Here is a 21,498-nt window from a genome sequence, read left to right on the forward strand (position 1 = left end):
ATACACTATGCATATTTGTAGATTTTCTGTGTGTAATATCTATGGCTTGTGATGCATGTGCAGCTGTTGAAAGGAACTGTCAGTTAACTGTCAGAATGCCGTCGGCATGTTTGGATGATGTAGAATTATTCATCAATGAAACTGGACATAGGACTTGAGTACACGAGTTCATATTACTTCTCAATATATTATTCTTATTTCTAAACTTTTGTTGAATAGTAATGGTTATCAACCTTATGGTGATTCAGAAACAATTGTTTGAATTCCTGCTTTTATGATGAACACTTGTAAATATTGTGGAAATGCGGAAAATAAACAACATTCACCGTGTTTAAAATGCACTATATGTAATAATCTTGTTCATTTAAAATGCCTTCTCAGCAAGGAGCCGCCCGGAAATTTTCCTGGTGATGTATTTTTTACATTCACTTGCGCAGATTGTACTACGAATGGAGAAGAAATATTTCACCGATGTAAAATTTCTTGGTAATTTTTCTGTTTTTTTTTTTAATATATTTTTTAAACTGTTTGTGGATTATAATCTACATTCCAACAAATACTCAATTTGAAACCCCTTCTATGATAAAAAAAATAAAATGCATTATCTCTTTTCTAGGTTTCATTGTTTGGTTATCGTTCTTTATGACTTATCTCTAAAATGCAGTGCAATAAGTAATCAAGGATTTTTTCACTGGCGAACACACATCGGATCCTTCATAAATAAAAATTGGGATCTTCTTTTTCATCCACATTTGTAAGATTTTTCTAATGCACTTAACACACACACACACACACATCTACATATAAGTTAAATAAATAAAAAAATTACCCTTATAACCTGTGCACATCTTTTTTACATTATTAATATGCCAAATAGTTTTTCTACTTTACTTTCTAGCAAGCGGCGAAAAAACTGGCTAGGGACTGTATCCGGTGTTCTCTCTTTATACAGTCCAACATTTTTTCAATCAGGTTTCAATGTTCTAAATGAGCAGGGATGGTGGAAATTGTCCCACGGATTCTCTCCTGCACTCATGAAATATTTAAGTAAGTAACGATAATTAAAGTTTTTATTTTATTTATTTTTTACATAAAATTTAAGGTTTTTAGATATGATGAAATCTGTCACCAGTGTTTTTAAAAAAAAATTGTGACGACACTTTGAAAGTATTATTTCATGCTGCGGAATTGGAAACAAATAATTATATCTGTTTTGAATATTGAAAGCATTAACTTTGTGGATCATATTGATATATTATTTCGAGAAATAAAAATACTTTGTGTTTTGATCCACTCACATTTTTATTAACCAACTAGTTTCGGCAACAACCTGTTGCCCTCTTCAGGGTTTTTTTCAGTCATAAATAAAACCCTGAAGAGGGCAACAGGTTGTTGCTGAAACTAGTTGGTCAATAAAAATGTGAGTGGATCAAAACACAAAGTATTTTTATTTATCGAAATAATATAATTATATTTGAATGGCTTGTGCTTGAGCTTGTGATTGAATACATTTTGATATATATTTTATAAAAAAATTGTACTGTTTTCAGATTATGAAATAATCCAGGCAAAACAAAAAGAGCGTGCAAACAAAACACAAAATGTTTATTCAAATGATAAAGAATTGGAGGGGACTGTCATGAGGCAGCTTGTTCTCGAACTGGGTAAATTTCAACTAAGTTAATGTGGATGCTAAATTTGTTCAACTATTATTTCTTAATAAATCTATCTTTAGGTTTTGGTGATTTGTTATCAGTGGATCAACATTGTGTTGACAATGTTCATCAATCCAATCAGAAAGTAAAAAAAGCCAACACTGATCATGTTTCTTACAAAAAACTCAAATTGGACCCGACAGCTGAACACTTGTCTATGCAGATTGAAGAAAATGATCCCTGTATTACTTCTACATTCAAGTAAGTTTCTTATTTATATACTTACCAGGTCTTTAACTTCAGAATTGCCGTTTGCTCAAGGTGGCGTTACGTGAAACAAAGCTATTTTAAAAAAAAATGTCATACAAGGATTTTTGAAGGCTTGACATCAGTGCATATTCACATCAACAATAAATAGCAAAGTATATTTTTCTGTGTTAATCATGTCGAATTTTGTGCCGAAAAAAGGTCGACCTCGGCAAACCAGCGACATCGTCCTCCTGACCAGATTGCATCAGAAAAAAAATAATGCTGTGTATTTGGTGGGATCAGAAGAGTATTGTCTACTACTAGCTGCTAAAACCGGGAAAAACTGTCAATGTTCAATGCTAACATCAACAACTGGTCAAACTCAACCGAGCTCTGCACGACAAAAGGCTAGATTATCAGCAAAGACATGAGCGTGTAATATTTCAGCACTTCAATTTGTATAAAGATGTCTGAAAATGGCTTGACGACTTGTTGGCCTCTTAAACCGAGGACTTTTATTGGCAATGTATTCGTAATTTGTCAGAAAATTTAATTTGGGGAAAAAATTTGTAACTGCCAAGGGCCAATACTTTGAATAAACCATTTTTTTCATTTTTCTTAGTTGAAAAACAGCAATTCTGAGGTTACAGAAATGGTAAATATTAATTTAAGCAAATCAATGAGCAATGTAAATGCGAATAAAATGATTGTGTGTTAATTAAAAAAAAAAAATATTAAATAAACTTTATTTTTATCAGCCCTGTATTTGTTCTAAGATCATATTATGTTTTACTAAACACATCAAAGATTCTTGATTAAACATGATCAAATTAAACAGGCTACAAGTAAAAACAATAATCATATAAATTAAATCTCCATATCATTGTTTTGTGCATTAGCTTAGTTTTTTCTTGTGATTATCCAGGGAGATTATCCAGGGTTTTTCTTTTCCGTTTTTTTTACTACTCTAGATTTAACCTGTTCGGGAGTATGGACGTAAACGAACGTCAGTGCAAATTTTCCTTAAAGGAGTATCGACGTTAATGAACGTCGAAGTCTGTCTGTCAGTTAGTATGATGTAACTTGTATAGCAATGACATCTGTGGATATTTGTGTGTAATTTTGTCATAATTGAAAAATATTTAGAATAGGTGTTTTTTTTTTATTAAATTATTTTAACATAATTTCTATCTTCATAATACATCGATTTAATGAAAAAAAAATTTTTTTCATGTTAAAAGAACCCACTCCAAAAAGAAAGTCGGACATCAATTTTTGTACTCCCGGAAAGATTAAAAGAATCTGTATAGATAATTTAGTACATAGTCAATTTCAATCATTAATATAACACAAAATTGTTCATATAATTGTGTAATTAATGTGTAATAATCATTGGTGCGAATGAAAATACTATTTTTATTTATTTTACTACTTATGAGAACTATAAAGACTTAATTTTTTATAAGTCTTCACCTCTTTTGGAATGACTTAAATTAGATAAATAAAATTATTTTTGTCTTTTTCTTTACAGAAATGATTCATATCTCTCAAACTATTTTTTGGATGCTGAAGAATCTCTGTCAGATTTTGATAGTTTTCTACCAGACTTTGAGGAGTTATCAGAAGCTAGCAGTGGATATCAATTACAGGTAACATTTAACTTTATTGAGGTTCACTATTAAATTAAATTTTATAATATATTTAACTGGCAGAAATGTATATTTTTAAATGTTTCAGAATGAATTATTGAATAGGGATGACAATTTATGTAACGATCCATCATCTGGTGAAAATGGTGATTCTGATGATGTTAATCATTCACCACATTCACAACTTCCCACCGCATGTGGTACATTTTCTGAGGAAAGTAACGAAAGTCATGTAAATCAATTTATTCAAAATTCAACCATTGAGAATACAGTTCAACCAATTATTAAAGAAGTATTAAGTACTGTCAACTATGAATGCGATAAAGACTTGCCTTGGAATGACAATATTAACGAAAGTAAATCCAGGGAAGAGACAGTCGTTCCGGTTACGGAATATGAAGAAATTAAAATGTTGAATCATCTTAATGACATCTGTCGAAAGGCGCAATATGAAAATATAGATAAAAGTTTGATAAGATTGCGAGCAAAGCTTGCTGTGAGAAAATTGAAGAGAAGTAAGCACATCACAAATTGGAATTTGGATAGGTATTTTCAGTCTTATTTTACCTTCTGTAATATACATTTATCTCATAAAAAATGTAGTCAAATGTTTTATTTATTTCAGAATGGTTTGTAAATTAGCCGGTTTTCCAGTTCAAGATGTTTTATCTCAGTACTCGCAACAGTACATCAGAGTATTAGATCGGTTTCAGGTAAGGAATATTAAATGGTGCCTTTTCTTTATTATCACATATGTATAATATCGGTAGTGTAAAGGCAAAGGGGCATCTCGGCTGTCCAAATTTAAAACACAGTAAGGGACATTTTTTTGTAGTAGGTTTTTTTTGCATTTTTGGACTAAGTAGTCTACTTACTCCATAAATGCAAAAAAAACGTACTACAAAAAAAATGTCCCTTACAGTGTTTTAAATTTGGACAGCCGATCTGTCTCAGACCAAATTTTACAGATCATAAACAAACTTGTGAAATTAAATAAATCATATGTTTTATGTATTTTATGTGTACATATTTTAATAAAACTTAATAAGAGACTACAGCTATATCCTTTTGCCAGATTATGGAATACACTATTTTGAACATTTTGTGGAACAAACATAGAAAATGAAATATTTGACAGATATACCCCTTTGCCATTACACTACAGATATGTTCATATAGATCAGTGGTTGGCAAACTTACTAGCCAAATAATATGCAAAATACAACCATTAAAATTTTTATTGAGAGTTAAATCTGTTTGTGATTATTTTTTTAATTGGAACAATTTGTTAAATCTCACTTTTAAAGATTATTAGAATTGCAATATAATTTCACCGTTTTAAATAGCAGTCATGTAAAGCCCCCTGAATTATTCATTGTTTATTAATTATAGCATGCGACCGACTCTTTAATTGTTTATTTATTATAGCATGCGACCGACTCTTTAAGTGGTTCGGTTATGCCGTGTCAAGTTGATTTTGCTACAAGACTTGCGGGTAACTTTGAGGTAAACCCGTTCTTATCTCCGTTCAGTGGAAGGTTGCTCAAGCCGTACATCCGACGAGATATTCAAACAAAGCCACCGTGGTTAACTCTCATGGATGAGTTAAGGAATAAAGTAAACAAAGGTATAAACACAACCCAGTACGATGTTGCCCCACTGGACTACTGCTATGTTCGCCCACAGCACATTGCTTCAATAAACAGTCTCTGCGCGCAATATTTCTGGCCAGGTATTGATTGTAAGTATATTTTCACTCTTATTTAGTACTAAACAACCCAGTACGATGTTGCCTCATCAGATAACTGCTATGTTCCGCCACAGTGCATTTTTCTTGTTTATTTACTTAATATAGTTACAATTATTGTTTTAAATAATTTAATTCATTAGACATTTCTACTTTTGACAATCTTAAAATAAGTTACGCTGTTCTCTCCAATAAAGAGACCTAAGCTCTTGTGCTTGGAGAGGGACATATACTCATTGTTTATTGTTTATGCTTATGAGTGATATTATTCAATTTTTTATTTTGTGTTTTTTTCTCCATTAACACATAAGGCATTTAATTTATTTTTTAGATTTTGTATATCTTAAATTTTTTTAAATTTCTGTTTTAAGGTTATTGAAGTACATATGTATTTGATTCCCAAATATTTAAAGTTCGGTTGCAATTGTTTGGTATTGTTAAGTCATTTTGGTATCTCGAAGATGAACTTTTCATTATATTTAAGTATTTTTCACCCTTTCATTAAAGTTTTTTTGAAAATGGCTCCTACTTTTGGGACTTGGAATGTTGAAAATAATACCTTTGTTGGATAGGTTTTTTTCTTTTTAAAACGACTTTAATGAATGTTCTCTGAACTGTTTCGATAGGGTTCAAGGTTTTGTTATAAATTCTCCCCCAATCAAAAATGCTATTCTGTAGTAAGGAGTGCATTTCTTCAATAAACAGTCCTTGCGCCCAATATTTCTTACCATGTTAAATTTTCACTCTTATCTAGTATTAAATGACACTTTAGAGTTATTTTGCTTTATTTGTTTTTTCAGTGACAGAAGCCCTTCAATACCCGGACTTCAGTTGTGTTGTACTATATAAAAAGTTGATAGTGGCATTTGCATTTCTCGTGCCTGATACCGGTCCCAGTGAATGTTATGTATCATTTCTATTTACCCGTCCCGAATGGAGAAAATCTGGAATTGCCAATTTTATGCTATACCATTTAATTCAGGTAATTTTTCATTTAAATCTCAATTTTGTAGTCATTTAAATTTAAGCGGATAAAAAATTATTTACACCGTTATAAAAATTGTAGATGATAAATGTAAAAACATCTCAATTTTATTTATGTAAATCACTTAGATATCACAGTGATGAACAAGTACATATGTTTTTGACATCTCAACATAGATGAAGAAGAATATGGAAGTCTGGGTATTTACAGGGCGGATGACCTGTCATATACAAACGTGCGACATTCACCAATTCTAACCATGATTGACAACCACAATGCTCAAATATTTGGAATTCCTAGATATACTGATCAGGAGTTCCAAAAATTTAAGTAGTATGGTTGTCAATCCTGGGTAGAATTGGTAAATGTTGCATGTGTGTAATGTGATCAATTTACCAGTCTATGACAGGTCATAAGCCCTGTAAATACCCAGACTTTTGTATTCTTCTTCGCCTATTTTGATACATAAGCCAAGTCTTCTAGGGTTTGTTTTTTAAAAATTCACTGATTTCCTTGTGTATTCTTTGCATGTGATTTTTTCAAGTTTAAATTTGACAATTTTTAATGCAAAAACTCTTTTCAGACCAGCATTGATAAAGATGTTACCCTTCACGTTTCTCCAACCAATTCGGCTATATTTTTGTACCAAAAATTTGGTTTTAAAGTGAGTATAAACAAACAATATTTTATTACAATCTAATTATCTTCCAAGATGCGTTGAATTAAATTTTGATGATTGGATGAATAATTTTAAAATAAAAAAAAACTAAATAAATTTGAATCACTTAACCACCATAATGACATAATGTATATTTGAGATATTTTTGTTTTAATTGCAATAGGTTACACAAAGTAATGAAACAATATTGTAATTTTGTAACAAGTGTGTATTAAAAGCATTTTTTTAAATTATAAACTTTACTATTGTAGAAATTGAAAAAAATAATATACATGCTTAAAAACATATGTATGTATAGTTTCTGGAGAAGTGGGAATAATTATTTTGGTTTATGAATAAAACCTTCGCATATAAGGTAATCATACAATTTTCTGGTTTTGTTAACGTCTATTTTAATCAGTCTTCTCGCATCTAGTAATCGCAAATATCCATTCTTGTTGTTTTCACCGATGAGGATGTCCCTAAATGTAATAAAGTTATTAGGTATCAATCTCAGCGATGAACAAAGCAATTTTTCTTTTTCACTCAGATGCTCATAGCCGGGAAGGCCAATAATTTCTAACGGCGTCATTTCCCTCCTGGACTGCCCCCTTTTAGCGTAGAAATCCTTAGATAGCGGATTGCAAAGCACATTTACATCTTTGGTTACGCCGAATGTAGAAGTCGAGGGATTTGGCTCGAGAGACTTCCAGTCTAATTCCGCAGAAGTCAGATAATTTTTGAAGTCTTTGGAGCGAAGATCTTCTTTTCTCTTCAAATGACGAAATAATTGGCATCCCTTGAATGATTTGATGCCATTTTTTCGGTACTCGTACAACCTGTGCAAATATAAAAGTAGCTCTTTTTCTATGCTAAGATTTTCTATAAATGCGTCGAATTGTATTCCCGTTAAGAGCTGCATGAACACAACGAGACGTTCGCACGTCTGATGACTGAGTATCTCTTCGAAGTGCTGCATCCATTTGTAAAACTTCCTCAGGACGATCAGTCCGTGTTGTCTCAGTATATTGTACCGTCTCTTTCTTTCTTTTAGTTTATTGTTATAAGCTCGTACCGAGGCGCACTGTAAGCTCTTGGTCAACTCGTCGTTTTCACCGGTTTCCAGTAGTATTAAGGCACTTTCCGCACTGTTATCAAAGTTCATTTCGAAGTCCGATCTGTACGGATTGTAACCGGCCACTTGGTGGGATATGGAAGTGCCTACTTGTCTCAAGGGATCGTCACTGTTAGAGTTTCGGAACAAGAAGGGGTAGATGCTCCCCTCCGCCGCGTACTGTTCTCTCAGCTCCGTATACAACGAGGGCAGATCCCGATACTTGTTATCGATATAGAACTTCTTGAAATGTTCTTGACACTCTAGTTTGGAGTGAGTTTGCATGGCCTTGGATATTTCTTCCCAGTTTCCGTAGCCATGTTCGGAAACATATTTTAATAAATAATACTCATCTTTAGCCGTCCAATTGCAATCTTCAAAGAGTGGAAAATTATTTTTTCGGACTGCATATTTGTGATAGTTCTTGTGTTGCGACAGTTCGACTCCTTTGGAAAAACACAAACAGCACAAAGACACTTGTTCACACTCCGCGCATTCGATATATGGTTCAAATAGCTGTACCGAACAAGCTTTGCAAAGTGGTTGCAGGAAATCTGTAATTTCTTCCATTTTTATATTTTGATAATTTGTAATGCTTATTTATTTTTCAGATCGAGGAACTAATACAAGAATTCTATGAAAAATACTTCCCCGCGGATTCCACAGATTGTAAACATGCTCTATTTCTTAGGCTATGTAGGTAGTTTTTTTTTTGCTCTCGTAAATTGTGACATTCTTAATCTATATGTTTGTAAAAATAATGAAATTATTGCGTTTTACGTCGACTCTAGACTTCCCTCTGTATATTTGATTTTACTCAATGTATTGAAAGAAGAAAACAAATAAACAAAAACTTGCTTGTGAGCCGGCCAAAACATGAAAACTACGCGATTTGCGCTGTCAATTTGACATATCCCGCCGATTTAGTATTGCCAGTGGATGAAAAAAAAATCATGTCGATATCGATACCAGAGTATATAAAGTGTGGCGGATAAAGTGACAGTTTTCATTTCCCACTTCAAGTACTGACGTTTTGAATTCTATTTGTGTATCTATCCTTTGACGATATTTTATTAGGACATTAAAATGAATCCAATACTTTTATATGACGCGTTGTAAACCTCTTTTATTTTTACCCCTATTCCGAAAAAAAAATCGGGTTCAGGACTAATAACTATGTTATTGTAATATTGATATACATTTTATATACTTATTAATAAAGGAAAATGAATTTCATGGTGTGTTTTTATTTATTTTAAATCTTTATTAATGGTGGTTGACCAAATATCATACCTAAAAGTGCAATTAAATGGAACGGATTATTTTTCATAATCTAGGTAAAAAGGTAACGCAATTATTTTATTTTAGTTTTGTATGAAATAATTTTTTATTAAAACATGTTTACTAATATGGCTGGTAAGTTTATATTTTTATTTTACGAGCACGATTTTTGTTTGCGAGTTTCGAGTGCAGCACGTAGACAAGAACCGGATTGACGCATCTCGATTTTGAACGAAGGTCCTAGAATATTCTGGAACTTTTTATCTATATATTCTCGAGCGCCACCTCTCGCGCGCTTAGTTCGTGAAACATTACTCGTTTGTGGTTGTGCCGTTGTTTTGGGATTGTTTTTTCACAAAAAATAAGGTGAGAATTACACAAATACGATACATTGCGAACCCTCAGTATACGTATTTGATGTTTAATTAACTCTATCTTTATGAAGCGTGACAGGTATATCGATGCTTGTTGAATTTGTAATATCTGTATAAATTGGATTTATGTACGTTGGCCATATCGTTGATTACGTGCTTCGCCGTATATTTTTAGTAAATGCGTAGTATTTTGGTATTGGCTTTTCACCAAATTTTCACCAACGTAGAAATTACGCCTACGTTACTTTAGTTTTCCTCGTACATTTGCTCCGCGTACTTGGCAAATTTTATCCCACGGCTTTAATCCGAATTTGTTTTGTTCACAGTCATGGGGAAAGATTATTACAAAATCCTGGGCATCAGCCGGGACGCGACCGACGACGATATCAAAAAGGCGTACAGAAAGTTGGCCCTGAAATACCATCCCGATAAGAATAAAGCCGCGGGCGCGGAAGAACGCTTCAAGGAAGTGGCGGAGGCGTACGAGATCCTGTCCAACAAGAAGAAGCGGGAGATCTACGACTCCAAGGGAGAGGAAGGGCTGAAGGGCAACTTCACGGGAGGCAGCGGCGGAGGCGGCGGACAGAACTTCTCCTACTCCTTCCACGGAGACCCGCACGCCACCTTCGCCCAGTTCTTCGGCAGCGGCAGTCCTTTCCAGGCCTTCTTCAACATGAACGGGTCGGGCGGGAACCGGATATTCGGCGGCTTCGACGACGAGATGGACGTGGACATGGATCCCTTCTCCACCATGGGCATGGGCACCGCCCGACCCGGCGGCGCCTTCCGCTCGCACTCCTTCAACGTCAACGGGCTCTCCAACCGCAAGGACAAGTCGCAGGACCCTCCCATCGAGCACGATCTGTACGTTTCCCTGGAAGACATCACCAAAGGCTGCGTGAAGAAGATGAAGATATCCCGCCGGGTGGTCCAGCCCGACGGAACGGCCAAGAAGGAAGATAAAGTGTTGACAATCCACGTGAAGCCCGGATGGAAGGCGGGGACCAAGATCACTTTCCAGAAGGAGGGCGACCAGGGCAGGAACAAGATTCCGGCCGACATCGTGTTCATCATCCGCGACAAGCCTCATCCCCTCTTCAAGCGGGAGGGAAGCGACATCCGCTACATGGCCAAGGTGTCTCTCAAACAGGTAAATATTATCTCTCTCTATTCCGAAACACATTCATTGCTAGATTCAGTCGTTTCATTTCCTTAACCATAGTCTGTATTTTGACCTCGAATTGCTCGGGTTAGTAAAGTGCTCGACACTGAGAATATTGGTCAACACTTAAGTGAAACTAGTTGGCATCAAAATGTGTTCCATAGTGTCCGGCCAATGACCTGGCATCATCCACAACATCTGACCAAATCCAATTTTATGCTACTTCTATGAAACTTAAGGGTTACCTCATAGATATCATGATTTTAACAACCATGAATTTTAAATTTCAAGTAATAATATGTAACTATCAACACGATATTGCAATGATTTGGAAATGCCCATTGTTATTATGATTCTCACTATTGGGGTACCCATTGTGAGGAAAATTAATAAAAGTGTTGAATTGGCCACTTCTGAGAATGAAATAAAAGCATTTTTTTAATATTTCCAATTTGAGAACTAAGCTCTTGTCTTCGATGTAGCTGTTTCTTAATGTCGATTGCCTTCTCTTTTCCACATAGCTCCTTCTTGCTCTTCCTCTTCCTTCTATTATCCTCCTATGGTATTGATAAGGTCATCAATATGTCCTATCATCTACCATCTTAAAGTAGATAATAGGACTTCTTAAGGTAGTAAATGATAGGACTTCTTAAGGTAGATAATAGGACTTCTTAAGGTAGATGATTGGACTTCTTAAGGTAGATGATAGGACTTAAGGTATTTTTTTCTTTCACTCATCTTTTGTCACTCTTTCCATTCAGCTAATTCATTTCATCTTTCTCTGACACCGAAATTCGTCAGATTGAAGTGTCTACTTAAATAATTACTACACGATAATAAGAAATCTGTTTATTTTGAAAATAAATTCATCAATATTTTTATTTTTATAAAACATGTTTCTAATCCATGTGCAAAAAAATTTAATGGCGGGTCATTTAAAATTAATGGAAAGTATTGTTTACAAATAAAAAAATCTTATGAATAATTTTATAAATTTCCTTACCTAATTTTTTATCTGTATTTTACCAATTTTTCTTACATTCAAAGTTGCCTCTGTTGATTTACTTTGCAATTGGAGTTACAAAAAAAACCTTTTCTTATTTTCTACACTTTCAAAACCAAAAATTTAAAATAATGATATTATTAGAATATTATTAGGACATTGTAAGTAGTAGTAATAAGTGGTAATTTTATAAAAGAAAATTATTAAAATCTGCATTGGTTTGAAACACATTTGGTTCTATTATGGTATTGACATATGGCTACATTTGACCAAATAGGGCGCTCACTATTAATATTTCATAGCGCTTACCGAGCCATATTTGTCATTGTTACCGTATACTTAATTTGCATACGCGTATTTTATAGATATAGTAGTGTTTGTATTTGACTGGTGTAGTAATGTTTTCCCGTTTGTTTCAGGCTCTGTGCGGAACGGTTCTCTCGGTCCCCACCATGGGCGGGGAGAAGCTGTCGGTCAACTTGATGAACGAGGTGGTGAAGCCCAACACCGTGAAGAGGTTTAACGGCTACGGCCTTCCCTTTCCCAAGGAACCCTCGAGAAAAGGAGATCTCCTGGTCGCATTCGATATCCAGTTCCCGGTTATGCTACCGCAAAGTGCTAAAGAAATCCTAATGGACACGCTACCGAACTGAAGTTGACTGATAAGTGTTAGTGCTAATTGAATAAAAGTGTAGCCCCCGAGTGCCGGGGTGGGGTGGGGCTCTGTGACAAGCGTCTCGGCTTGATGGTACTTGTACGTTTTAGTACAATGTTTTTATTGTTATTTGTGTAAGAGTGGCTGGTTTCACTGAGCAGGTACTGTTAGACTCGGACCTTCATTCCTGTACATCTTTCATCTTTGTAAATATTATCTCTGTGTGAATGTGCGCCGGCGAAGAATGCCATTGAGTAAATTAATTTTTTATTGCTTTATTAAAAATGTTTATGTGTATATAATATAAGCACAAGGCTATCCTGAAATGTCTGCAAAGCTAATTAAATTAATTTTTATTTAAACTGAAGTGTTTTATTGGCAGTAACCATTGGTTTTTATTATTTTATTGTATCATTGGGATCTATTTTATGCTCTTTCTTCGGCTCGGTCAAATTCTTTAGATATCAAAGTTCGGCAAGTAAAGCATCATTACTTTTGACTTAACTTTTTACGTTGTACAAGCTGTTACTAATATTTGCCATTTCCTACATACTATTCTTTCTTTTTCGGTGCCTTGTGCATCACATTGGTGAAGATAGGAGTACAGTATCACCTTATAGTATTCTAAAACAATATGAATACTAACAATGTGCAAATTTGTGTCAATGTATTTCTTACTAAATATGTTGCACTGACGACCTTATTTTTATTGGTAAATTCTTCCAGCTGACTGCTATTGTTAATGTTAGATACTTATGACCATTTTTTGCTAATTAGCCGTTTTAAAAACATTTTCAGTCAACACAAAAAGGTTTAAATGAGTCGGAGTCAAGTGATTTGCTCCCAGAGAAAATAAATGTTTTTAATGTCCTTTCGTCTCGGGGGTCAGCCGTCGGCTTCGGAAAGGTTGAACGTAAATTTCATACGAATAGAAATACATTTGCCCCATTTTATTTCCGATTACCAATGTCAAACAATATTTTTGGAAGTGCGCTTAATTTGACGGTCGAATCGAGAATCTGGGAGGCGGTGGGAGTGCTGACGTCACGCCGTCCGCGGATGCAGTTGTCTCTCTCTGCGGCGGGCCGGCGCCGCGCGAGGGAGGGAGACGGAGAGAGTGCGTCGGGGACCGCCGCGCGCGCCATCACTATTTTAGGAGTTGTTCACTGCCGACTACTCCGACAATGTTGAACTGTCAGAATCCCGAATGTGAAAGTTGTCACAAGAGTAATCAAGGCTCGATCATATTGCGGTTCAATGGAGGTTGCGAGGACTCACCTCGGGTTATGCATTCATTACATCGTCAAAATTATACGTTCGAAGCTGTCAAATTCAATTAGGAAAATCTAAAACGAACGCGGGAAACTGTCCAAATTTCAATTCTCTCTCAATTAGATCACTTATTTTGACGAGTCAAATAAAAATATAACGACAGTTTGACACATCCAAGCAACAAATTTGGATTATATTACTTGATTTTATTAACATTAGAGGAAAAAAAACATTAGAAGGATGAAAGTAGACTGAATGCAATCGAAATGCGATCCCTCAGGCGAATGTGCAGCAAAACGATGTATGATAGGTGTTGAAATAAGGAAATAATAAATAAGGAAATGAGCCTTATCGACAAAATCAAGAAAAGTATGTTGAGATGGTTTGGACATGTGGAACGAATGAGTGAGGAAAGAACGGTAAAAGAGATTTATGCGTCACGTTCAAAATTAATCGCCAACCAATTTTATGAAATAGCCCCAAAAGTGTTAAAAAATGTTCTAGATCATTCGCGACTGTAAACCCTTTCTTACCATATAATACAATATTACATTATGCATTATAATATTTTACTTTTAACAGTATTTTTTCAAAAATGTCATCTCGAAGTAGGTATCCTCTTATTTGACAGAAATTTAGCTATATTATCATTTTGTCTTGAATCCTTAATATCCTGGAATTTAGTGTGTTAAAATTCAACAGTTGCAACTGTCCCAGATTTTAATCTCGCTTGGGGTCATGAACACGCTAAAACAGGACATCAAAGTGATCACTCGCTTCGTTGTGATGCATCATTGTATGAACTCAAGCTTCTCTGGAAAACACAGGAACTTGTATATTTTTTTGAACTGACGTAAGCGAAAATATGTACATCACCTATATAAAAAAGAACAATCGTATGTATTTCTACGCCTAAGAATACATTAGAAAGTATGAAATATTTGTCATAAATCCTGACAAATGATATCAAGAAAGACATTTGTAGCATTTTTTAAAAAAGGCTGTTAATACAACACAATGGTTCAATGTCAAGATTATTGATTGAAATATGTATATTAATTTAAATCACGTGCGAATTACGATTTTACTATTTTTTTGCAGTGATGACCTTACGAGGACATCATAAAACATGACATGTTTTTTTCGACTCAAAATTGCTTGACGAAGCACTCGAAAGGCGAAACCGGTGTTACAATAATTCAACGGCGCTGTTAAATTCAGAATTCTACATTCTGTTCATGATATCGCTCACTCCTTTCAACAGCGTCATATATAAAAAAAAAACTTGTTTTTTCAGGAGATCGTTTTTAAAGTTTAAGAATATAATAAAATGTATTAAAAATAAACATTAAGCCACGTATTGAACTTTTTACTGTGCAACAGATCTAGGTAAAACCTGAAGGTTTTTTCTCCTTTTGAAAAATATTTAGTATTTTTAGAAAAATAATTAAACAATACCCTTTCTTCAAAATGCAAAAACAACACTTTCTGCCCTTTAGCAAGTAAATATTATGTTAAAAATATGCCGCTTTTGCTGGGATATAGTACATTTTCTGGTCATTCCGAAAACATGCACAACTGAAAATTGACGATTTTTGAAATATGACGTTATTGACAGGAGTGAGCGATATGTTATAGAACATATTATAGAATTCTGAAACTTAACGTATACTTATATTATAAAATCAGGTTTTCATTAGGTATATTAAAAAATGTACAAAGACATTTTCGGAGGAAGTGGTCGTCTCCTGAAAAGTGGACTTTTCCAATTAGAGGGTTCTTCCGTTGAACAGTCGACAGAGTGGTATTATTCCTTGTTTTGTATATTTATTTATGTAAGTAGCTACATTCCTACGGCAGCGACCTTACTCCAGAATCAACTAAACTCAATTAATCACAATTTAAAAATACGCAGATGCTTACACACTTGCATACTAATGAGGCATAATTGGCCTAATAGGCTTACGTTTTATGAGGCGGTAAAAACATTATATGTGATCTAGTGAAATTTGTATCCATATCTATTTTGAACCTAAGTTTTACTTGGTAAATATCACTATTCACCAAATAAATAGTGGTATCTATCAAGAAATTAAAAATGGATAGATACTAGCAGAAAGTGACTGCCGAATCAATTAATGAAATTTATCTATTCCTAAAGTACATTGGTCTTTAATATAAACGGTTTAAATTTTAAAATATTTTCACACAACTTTATAACACTCAACGTATAATATAACACTTGATATGGACCATGAAAACAGACTTTCTTTAAATTGATCGTAATTTTTATATTGATACAGCTGCATTTTCAAAACTAATAAATCATATTTACAAATATGTAAGGTACCTATAGGCTGTTACTAAACTAATTTGCGATTATTCTAGACTCAAATGTAAATTTATACAGGGAAGCGATAAAGTCTGTCTATGTCTAGAATAGCTAAATTCCAATTGAGAGTATTTGAATTATTTTTAAGTACTTTCTTTTGTAAAGCAAGCCCGGATGGAGTGAAAACGCTTTACGGATTCTCAGCTAGTCAGGTGTTTAGTGCTGCAATTCCCTGACATCTGTGTTGCCCTATAATATAATGTTTTATCTCTATTGAGACGCCTAATATATGTTGATTTATCGCTCTTATCTTATCGGGGTTATATCTAAAGTTTGTATACTTACAATCAAATAAAGAATCAATGTTACCCTAAGAAATAAAAATAATAGACTTGAGTAGGTACTCCATTTATATTATTTCTTAAGTTTCACAAACTGGTTGATAGAAATAATTTAAAACTTTTGCTAAGAATTTTAAATTTGGAGTAATATTTTGTTTCGTTTTATAATAATTGCGTTTATACAGACAACTTTTGAAAAATTGGTATTAATGTAGAATACTTACTTCTATTAGAATTTGAGAAATCCTTACAACTTCATTAAATTGAACGTAATTTTTAATTTATTGACACAGTTGTATTTTTATTGCTGATAAATCATGTCTTCATAATAGTAAATAAGTAGGTACCTATAACCTATACCAAAAAATATTTACGACTATTCTTCGTTGAAAGTAGATAATTTGTTCTGTTTTTATTTTTATTTTATTTTCTTCTACATAAAAAAGCATCAAATTCTGGATAAGTAGGTACTCAAATTTGTCAACATTCATCAACAAATCACTTTCCTTGCATACATTGTACATCACTGACACCATCTCCTGGTGACACAATCTTCTCTACTATCGGCAAAAAGTACAGCATCATCAGCATACAAATGACAGCAGACAGTCAAATCGATTATTATAGCTCCAATAATAAATCTATGAAATAAGAACTAGCATGTGAAAGAAATCCACTGGCATTGCTTATATACAAGGTTTAATAACGATTGGAATGGTACCATTGGAGAAGTGTAGTGGAAACGTCGTAAGGATGGGATGGGATGCTTAAAATGGAATTTTCATCATATAAAAAACGGTAAATGTTTCATCTTAAGTTGAGATATCTATCTAGATATATAAGTGTCATCCGTAGGGTGAATAATCCAGTGTCTGATAGTAAAAAGTGTAAATGGTGGAATTTTTTAAATGTTAGATAAGCCGAATTTCGTTCTGGAATCCCACGAGAATCCGCTACCGCGAGGGAATGTCGGCCAGCTGTGCTAAAGTATGTACATAAACATGTATGCACAAGATTTTGTGTCTTTCAAAATTTCTTTACGAATACCAAAATAGCGATGTGAAATTTATAACAGCATTATCCAAAAAGTAAAGCATGGCACTTAAATATCTACTACCTCTTTTTTCATTAATAATTTCGGTTTAAAATACCCAAATAACGTATAAAATGTTCAAATAACGTGAAAATGCATGAAATTAAGGTTTTAAATGTTTCTCGACTGTTTTCAGAGAATGTGATGTTTTTACGTGGAAAAAAATCAGCTGAGTCTAGCAGCTTGGGCGGAAAAGGAATTACAGAAGATATGGCAATTAACGGAGGGTATTCTCTTCTGATTTTGCTTAAATTCTCTTCTCTGAACTCGTCTGGTTTTCGTTAAAAATGGCACATTTGAACCAGCAAGAAGATAAATCAATCATTTGCATCTTAACTTTCTCTAAAATAATCATCAAAGACTCCTTTGGAGTAGTTACTAGACTACTAAATTATCGCTAATTGATCAATTAAGTAATAACCTCATCATAGAAATGATTACGTCTCTAATATTGGAAAGGTTCAATGGCAAATCAAACGATCCGGAAATTAATGTATCAGCGCGTAGGACGTCGAAAAATACGTATCATTTTAGGAGCTGTGGATACCACGTTTGGTGAACCTAGACCCACACTTAACCGAAGCACAGAGTACAGCGATACCAAACCTATGACACGCTAAACATTTTGGGTAACCCAACTAAAATTCTATCATTTACAACTCAACTTTTAGAGGTTAATAAATTACTATGAAGATAAAAAATCTGGAATAATAAACACATGAATACTGAGAGCAAAATAAAAACGTACAAGACATGTGTAAGAAAGAATGTCACACATGGGCAAAGACCGGAGCATACACAGCGAGTACCAAATCACTTCTAAGAACGTCTGAAATGAGGACTTGTGCATAAACCGGAAACACGTTAAATTCACGTTCATTCAAAAATAGAAAATAACTTAAAAATATTCGTCGTAAAACACTGTATAATTTATTTTTGATTTAAATTTTACTTGGCAAATACCACCATTTCTTAAAACCTATTGTGGCTGGTGTTTCGATGCATCCCGCATCATTTTCATACCATGCAGAATGCATCGAAACACGTGTCATAAAAGATTTTAAGAAATATTGGTATTTACCGAGTAAAACTAAAATTAAAAATTGATAAATATTTCCACAGAGTGACGGTCGAATCAATTATTGAAAAGGTATAATTCAATTTATAAAGGTTTGATTGTTCCAATGAAATCGGAAGAATTTACTAATCAATGGCAGCGAAACAACAATACTATATACATAAAAAAAACACAAAAAACAATGCAAAAAAACATTATATCATTAAATATCATTAAATAAGTATAAACAAAAAACATTGAATGTAAGTCCCTCTCCAAGCACATCGCTCACTCCTTTTAAGAACGTCATAAATAAAAAATCGTCAATTTTCAGTTGTACGTGTTTTCGGAATGCCCAGAAAATGTACTATATCCCAACAAACAAGGCAAATTTTCAACTTAATATTTACCCGCTACAGGGCAGAAAGTGTTGTTTTTGAATTTTGAACAAAAGGTATTGTTTAAGTATTTTTTTTTAAAAACTAAATAATTTTCAAATGGAGAAAAACCTTTAGGTTTTACCTCAAAAGATCTATTGCACAGTAAAAAGTTCAATAAGTGGATTAATATTTATTTTTAATACATTGTTTTATATTTTTAGACTTCAAAAACGTTTTCCTGAAAAATCGAGTTTTTTGATTTATGACGTTCTTGAAAGGAGTAAGCGACATGAGCTTAGTCTTTAAGAGGCACAGCGTTACTAGTATAATATATGTTAAAAGCAGAAATGTAAATTAATTAAATTGTAATATTTTTGTAACTATACAAAATAAATAATCTGTCTGTGTGAACAAATTCATGGACGCTCGCGATGAAAAAGGTTGGGCATCTATGGCCGAAGTAGGTACTAGCGTTCCACATGTATTGCCACACACCATCATACATACAATGGTAGGATCGTTTGCAAAAAATGCATTATATCATGTTCTAATTTTAAATTCGTAGGTATGAGAGACCACGCCGACGTGTGCCGTCGAGGCGGATCGGAGCCATTGAAACTTTCCTTTCAATTTGATGATTTTTGTTGAATGATTTTTATTTCGTTTATAGCATGTTGATTGATCCGATCTAACAACCTTCGTTGAGAGCTCTTAAATTCACATTGGCAGACGCCATAGGCTTACAATACCTACATTTTTCCGGAATGTAAATATCGCTTTGACGCCATACCATTTATGTACAATACATAAATAAGTTTCTGGTTGCTAACTATTTATTTTAAATAAATTATAGGGAAGCTATTATTTAATCACAAATTCATATTTCATTATACTATTTTTAAAACCTATCAGCGAATCTTTTCATTCTAATATTTATTCTATATCTCCCTGGACTGGTACCTGAAGCGGAGGGTTGATCACCTTTCCTTCATATGTTAACGATCAAGATAACACTGCGTTTATATGATGCAGTGCCCTATGCACCATTGGGGTGCGGATAAGAGTTTCAAAAACAAAAATATCAGCGAAAGCTAACCTGTCATTATATAAAGGAGTCCTAGTTCCAATCTTAATTAAGTGAACATGGAGTTAGTAAAAAAAGAAAGAAAGTAGACTGAATGCAGTCGAAATGCGATCTCTCTTTTTTTTGGCAAATCACTCAAGTCTGAGAAATAATTTTTGAGTACTTAATTGTTATTATTATTAAATAATCCTAATATACTGTCCAATGAAGGGAATTATAACTAGTGAAAACTATCATAGATAATGTAAAATTTAATAAGTTTTTAATGCGAAGGATGGGCCTGGTATTTTTCTATAATTTGTTCTACATTTCTCTCTATTTTATTATCATCATAGATGATATTTATTTTTAAGGTGATTTTTATCTACAAAAAAATGGTAAGTAACATACATCGTGTAATAAGGAATTGAAATTTTTTAAATTTTTAAATTCTTTTTTTAAATTCTAAAAGGCTATTATTTTGGAACTTCATGGCCCCCTGTTTCCTTTCCAGGGCTCCCCATGTCCCCCAGGGACAGAATTTACCCCTCAGCTCTCTCCAGGGCTCTCTGGGAGGTCAAGGGGCCACACTGGGAACCTATGATTTAATCGGTTAAATATTCAATAAAGCATTCAAAATAATATCTCAAATTATATGCCATATCTGGTGTCTGCTTTGAATAATATTCTTGCATAATTCAGCCAATGAGCCAATGCTGAACTGAACGCAAAATACGTGTTAGCGTGGAAATTAATTTATTATACTATTCACGGTCTGATGTGTGAAGCTGCGAATTAGGTAACATAATAATCGTAGTGTTTGGTAGCCCGTTTTAAAACCATTTATTTATATATCTCAATTTTGAGCTGAAAATAAAATAAATCACAAGTGACAAAACAAATATTTTAAAATGCCTACTTTGATTTTTGCAAAACAATTAAAAATACAAATTATTGGAACTGAGTGTTGTAACCAGCAGATAACAACACTAATGGATGGAAGTGAAGTATGGAGCTGAGAAAGGATGAAAGTAGACTGAATGCAGTCGAAATGCGATCTTTCAGAAGAATGTGCGGCAAAACGATGTAAGATTTTGGAATGCCCAGCCTTTCTATAGAGAAATAAAAAGGTTCCCCACCCCTGCTCTAATGTGCCATCGATTGAAATATTGATATTATCGATTAAAAAAAAAAAATCTTTACAGGCTGGTACGTCAGTATGTTTTATGCAATATTTGTATCGGGTTGTGGTTCCATGGTCAGTGCCGTGAACTCTTGAACTGACTCTGAAGTTTCTGGGCTCGAACCCACTTTGCCATAGTTTAGTACTTATTTATATAATCAGCTGCTTAGAGCTGACACCACGAGATAGAAATCCTTCTTAGCACCACCGAAATGAAGACTCTAGGCTCCAATGGGTTTAACACT

The 21,498-nt window shown here is 33.8% G+C and overlaps 3 protein-coding genes across 4 annotated transcripts; 2 read left to right on the plus strand and 1 right to left on the minus strand.

Moving 5' to 3' along the window:
* The first annotated feature begins 30 nt into the window (after nt 1–30).
* On the plus strand, nt 31–9,293 carry Atac2 (Ada2a-containing complex component 2). Of its 2 annotated transcripts, XM_088256929.1 has the most exons (12): nt 31–486; nt 617–754; nt 899–1,047; nt 1,551–1,664; nt 1,736–1,916; nt 3,436–3,553; nt 3,642–4,099; nt 4,179–4,266; nt 4,982–5,294; nt 6,101–6,282; nt 6,869–6,949; nt 8,669–9,293. In XM_088256929.1, the coding sequence occupies exons 1-12, from the start codon at nt 275–277 to the stop codon at nt 8,759–8,761; spliced, it is 2,127 nt and encodes a 708-aa protein (XP_088113055.1). In that variant the 5' UTR covers nt 31–274; the 3' UTR covers nt 8,762–9,293. The 2 variants fall into 2 exon arrangements, with proteins under 2 accessions (XP_088113055.1, XP_088113064.1); XM_088256938.1 differs by lacking the exon at nt 617–754 and having other exon boundaries at nt 76–486.
* On the minus strand, nt 7,160–8,675 carry Ada2a (Transcriptional adapter 2A). The gene has a single exon (XM_088256951.1). It carries the CDS (start codon nt 8,625–8,627, stop codon nt 7,284–7,286), a length of 1,344 nt encoding a protein of 447 aa, XP_088113077.1. The 5' UTR covers nt 8,628–8,675; the 3' UTR covers nt 7,160–7,283.
* Nucleotides 9,294–9,632: 339 nt separating the features above from the next.
* On the plus strand, nt 9,633–12,894 carry LOC148313824 (dnaJ protein homolog 1). Its single transcript, XM_088256964.1, has 3 exons — nt 9,633–9,704; nt 10,039–10,862; nt 12,297–12,894. The coding sequence occupies exons 2-3, from the start codon at nt 10,041–10,043 to the stop codon at nt 12,528–12,530; spliced, it is 1,056 nt and encodes a 351-aa protein (XP_088113090.1). The 5' UTR covers nt 9,633–9,704; nt 10,039–10,040; the 3' UTR covers nt 12,531–12,894.
* Nucleotides 12,895–21,498: the final 8,604 nt, after the last annotated feature.

This window comes from Brachycentrus maculatus, unplaced genomic scaffold (genome assembly GCF_059751285.1).
Source record: "Brachycentrus maculatus isolate JH-2025_06_01 unplaced genomic scaffold, ASM5975128v1 h1tg000005l, whole genome shotgun sequence".
NCBI classification, from domain to species: domain Eukaryota; kingdom Metazoa; phylum Arthropoda; class Insecta; order Trichoptera; family Brachycentridae; genus Brachycentrus; species Brachycentrus maculatus.